Raw genomic sequence first — 4,379 nt, forward strand, 5'->3', positions numbered from 1 at the left:
TATTATATATATTATATTATATATATATATATATATATATATATATATATATTTATTTATATATATGTTTATTGTATATATATATATGTATATATATATATGTATATGTATATGTATATTTGTTGTATATAATTTGTTGGGCGGTTGTGTTATAGAATTGTGGGTGGTTTCAGCTGTGACCAGACTAGCGCTCCTGAACCCTAAACACAATTTTTTTAATAGCATCGTTCCGCGTTCAACTTCAACTATGATTTTTAATTAGGGATCACAAAATATTTTAAAACAGGACCTCATATATGAAATCGGGATTCCACATTGTTATCTCTCAAGACATTATTCCCAATTATTTCTGACTTCCCATTCCACTCGACCACTTCAGACGGGGATGTCAGTCTGCTCAACGTAGACTACTCGACGTTCCAATCGCCCGAGTGCACGAATGCACATTGCTATGACAATACTGGCGCACCCGGGCTACTCAAACCAGACTTGGTATTCTTTGGCGGAAACGTTCCAAAAGAACGTGTCGATTTTACATACGCACGTATAGAGGAAGCGGATGGATTGCTGATACTAGGGTCGTCTATGAAGGTATATGTGTACCGCTGTGGGTCTGTGGTGTGGTTTGGCGCGTGGTGTATATACGTATATATGTATGTTTAAGCACACATGCATGCCTATGCTTGTACTAGAATATTTCTGCTTGTTGTTATAACAGTTATTTGTCCATGTCTGTATTATACTCTGGTATGGTGGGAGCGTGCTGCGCCAGTTGTCGGTTATGCATGTGTTCAGTGCAGTAGTATTGCGAATGGTGCTATGTAGTGTGGTTTAGTTAGACATGTATGTTTTAGGGATCAGGCTTATATTCTACATCAGGGATGCGTAAGCTTGGACCGCTCGACCGATAACTATCATAGACCTTATCAATAACCTCTTCTATCCTGTAATTGGCCCAACCAGGTATATTCTGGATGGAGGTTCGCCAAGCATGCGGCCGAGAAGGGTATACCAGTAGCCATAGTCAACATCGGCGAGACCAGAGCAGATGATATCGCCACGTTGAAGGTATCAAGCTGCCAGTTGGCCACATTTATCTCGTTCAAAAGTATGCGTGTGTATTGGAGATGTATGTAAACATTGTCAACTTCGGCGAGATCAGAGCAGATGTTTTAGCCACTCCGAAGGTATCGCGTAGCCCGCTGTTTATATGTGTGTTGTTTGGTCGAGTGTATGTACTGAGTGATGTGCAATAGTAGAATTTATTAGATGATTCAGGGATTTTTTATAGTTTAAGTGTTAGAGAATGTGGTTCTCCATGGCTCCCTGGTATACGACACTGTAAGAATAAATCGCATTTTCCCCAGGGCAGGCAATGTTACTCACCAGCGACTGCTTTCGGGCCATGAGATGTTTTGTGTATGGGGTTCTTCGCCTAGTGTAAATGGTACCAAAATAATCGGGGTTTTCTTCACAAATTCTGCATCTTGCATAAAGCTCTTATGGTCTCCTCATACCCAGGACTGCCATATTCACAATGTCCCTAAAACACCTATGTAAAGTGGTACTTAAATGTTCCCAATGTTTATAAAACAACTTTAAAATGAAGGATTGACATGTCCACACCACAAGTGTTTAGACATGGCTTTCAGAGAATGTTCAGCAGATCGAGACGAAACTCGGGGAACATCATTGGACAGGCTCAGCATAGATTGCCTCACATGTCACTTTGCATCTAGTAATTTCGAGACAACATTGCGTTAAGGTATTTTTAATTCCATCAATTGAAATATTGGCCGTGCTAATATTTCCCATCGCTTTAATTTTACGTTCAAAAATGCAACAGATTGAGGCGAGACTCGGAGACATCATTGGACAGGTTTGGCATAGACTGGCCAGGAAGCGGAATCTGCGGGAATATGTCTCCGATCGATAGCAATAGATTTGCAAACTTGCGGTCCAAATTCCTTTCCTGATTATTTCGGAATTCTGACTGATAGTCACCAACCTGACAACACAACACGGGGTATAACCCCCACAAAAATAGTAGTAAATAGTACACGCCTCAGCCGACCAACATACATATAAGCACTCGCACACTTAGACCCTGCGACTATCCGAACAACCCCAGTACTGATACATTTCGTGGACACGGAGAGCTATCTGTCGCTCTGGACACCACAGCGCAGACTGTGAAGCGCTCGTATGTACACCGGGTGCATATGGATTACGCTATAAGAGGACTTTCAAAAGAGGTGATAGGAATATTTTAAGGGTTTTTGGGTTGTGCGGATGTTGTAGATGCTGCAGCGGCATGGAACAAAAGACCTCGGAAGCTCGTAGCTGATATCCACCAAAGACACTAATTAGATCGCGAACAGACCCATTTTCATCCTAATGTACGTCGGTTACTCAGCTGAACACTGTGACTGGTGCTGAGATATGCACTCTACTGGAAACGACCACAGCAACCTACAACACAACTAACTCTCTCACAAACATAAGAGAACGCAATGTACGAAAAATTAGGCCGTGCAAGCGACATGGTCACGTTTAATTGACATAGAAACAAATAAAAGCCAAACCTTCGGAAGGTATTTAATTTCCCGCAACTACACACACATGAGGTAAACACATTTATATTGAGAAGTAGTATGTCCCGCAACTACACGTACATGAAGTAAACACTTTTATATTGAGAAGCAATTCTTCCTGTCAGCTTATGTTTCGCGATGTTATCACAGCCTGTCCGTTTAATCGCCGCAAAGGAGACATCGCCTCAGTACTGCTTATCCTCGGCATGAAGGGTTTTGTTTTGCAATAGCTCCACAAGCAGTCTCAAGGCCAGGGTGGATCGCGAATATACGGTGGTCCTAAACTAAATGCCACAGGTGCAGATGTGTCTTAAATCACAGTCATGGGGATACCGACTCAATACTGCTTCTCTTGAGCATGATCTGTTTTGTCTTGCGATACGGGTGGATCGCCTATGTAAGGGTGTCCTAAATCAAATGCCACAGGTGCGGTTTTGTCGTAAATCACAGCAATGGAGCAACCGACACAATACTGTTTTTCTTCAGCATAATCTGAGAGGGGGGGAGAGTTTTTTTTTTTGCGATATCTCCATACAAATCATCGAATTGAAGACTGTGGAGGATCGCCTAAGTATGGGTGTCCTAAAAAGAATGCCACAGGTACAGTTTTGTCCTATATCAAATCAATGGAGCCACCGACACAATACTGCTTCCCCTCAGCATGATCTGCTTTGTCTTCCGATACCTCCACACAAACCCTCGAGCCGCAGGCCAAGGTGGATCGCCTATGTAGGGGTGACCTAAACTAAATGCCACAGGTGCAGTCTTGTCCTTGGGTATCCGAAAGTGCGGGACGGTGAACCGTTCTTCGCAGTCGGCCATTACCTAATGTGTGGTGAAGGCGTATGTAGTAGTATGTTGAGCTGTATTCTAGTTAGAGATTGCCAGTGTGTTATGATAACAACATTGTATACGTGTATGCTTACATAATTTTACATACACACGTACATACATACATATGTACACAGACTCATACATACACACGTATGTACATATACACATACATACATCCTTATGTACATATACACATCCATACACACATGCACATATACAAACATGCATACGTAATCTTGGACAGGCATGCTATCCACTAGGCTGCAAGTGGGTGTTTTATTACCAGGCAGTGTCTGCGACTTATTTGTTATATCGTTCGTACACCGGAGAGTTGCACACCACAGTATACTAACGGCTGCAGGTCATTCTGAACTGTATCCATGCAGCGCTTTAGAAGGTTGTAACGAGTCCTAGTAAACTTTGCTTAGCCCACCTGCTTGTATGGTCTGGTGGTGCAAAGGGTCGTGGTTGCTCAATGCACCCTTTACCTTGTCGAACATAACACTAGTTAAGTAGAAGAATTACTCCTGTTTACTCTTTGAATAGATCAGTGGGCGCGGTACCAGTATTGCATGTCCCTATAAATACAACCCCAGTTCTGCCTAAAAAGGAAATGGGTACGAATCTATAAATAGATTGTCCCGAACATCACCGTGTTGTACCAATCCTTACCATGTTGTAGTGCTTGTCAAAGGCCACCAACTTTCCCTCGATCGACCCTCTGATGTCCACAGCACGACGGATGAGCACTACGCGCAAGCACGCGTGCACAGAAAAGATAGATATCAGAACCTGAATGGACAAGCAACGTCCGCGGGGAGGAACTTTATAGTAATATTCATGTGACTGTTGGTGACTAGATAAGCAAGGGCACCACTAGAGGCATGTGCTCTTGAAAGTGTGAAACATCCACCAACACATTGCCGGGTATTTCTTCGAGATGAACGGATA

The 4,379-nt window shown here is 42.8% G+C and overlaps 2 protein-coding genes across 2 annotated transcripts in view; one reads left to right on the forward strand and one right to left on the reverse strand.

The window, feature by feature from the left end:
• Positions 1 to 2,616, forward strand: part of SARC_11659 (hypothetical protein) — a gene marked incomplete at its 5' end in the record, with an annotated part of 4,939 nt that extends 2,323 nt beyond the window's left edge. Inside the window, 3 exons of the mRNA XM_014294248.1 lie at positions 380 to 591; positions 964 to 1,068; positions 1,847 to 2,616. Coding sequence (XP_014149723.1) covers positions 380 to 591; positions 964 to 1,068; positions 1,847 to 1,936 — 407 coding nt within the window. The 3' untranslated portion in view covers positions 1,937 to 2,616. The remainder of the gene's footprint in view (positions 1 to 379; positions 592 to 963; positions 1,069 to 1,846) is intronic.
• A 588-nt stretch (positions 2,617 to 3,204) lies between these two features.
• Positions 3,205 to 4,135, reverse strand: SARC_11660 (hypothetical protein; the record flags this gene model as incomplete). The annotated part of the gene is made up of 2 exons (XM_014294249.1): positions 3,205 to 3,419; positions 4,101 to 4,135. Coding segments are annotated over 2 exons (242 nt in total), but the record flags the coding sequence as incomplete, so codon positions are not given.
• Positions 4,136 to 4,379: the final 244 nt, after the last annotated feature.

This window comes from Sphaeroforma arctica (genome assembly GCF_001186125.1).
Source record: "Sphaeroforma arctica JP610 unplaced genomic scaffold supercont1.1812, whole genome shotgun sequence".
NCBI lineage: Eukaryota > Ichthyosporea > Ichthyophonida > Sphaeroforma > Sphaeroforma arctica.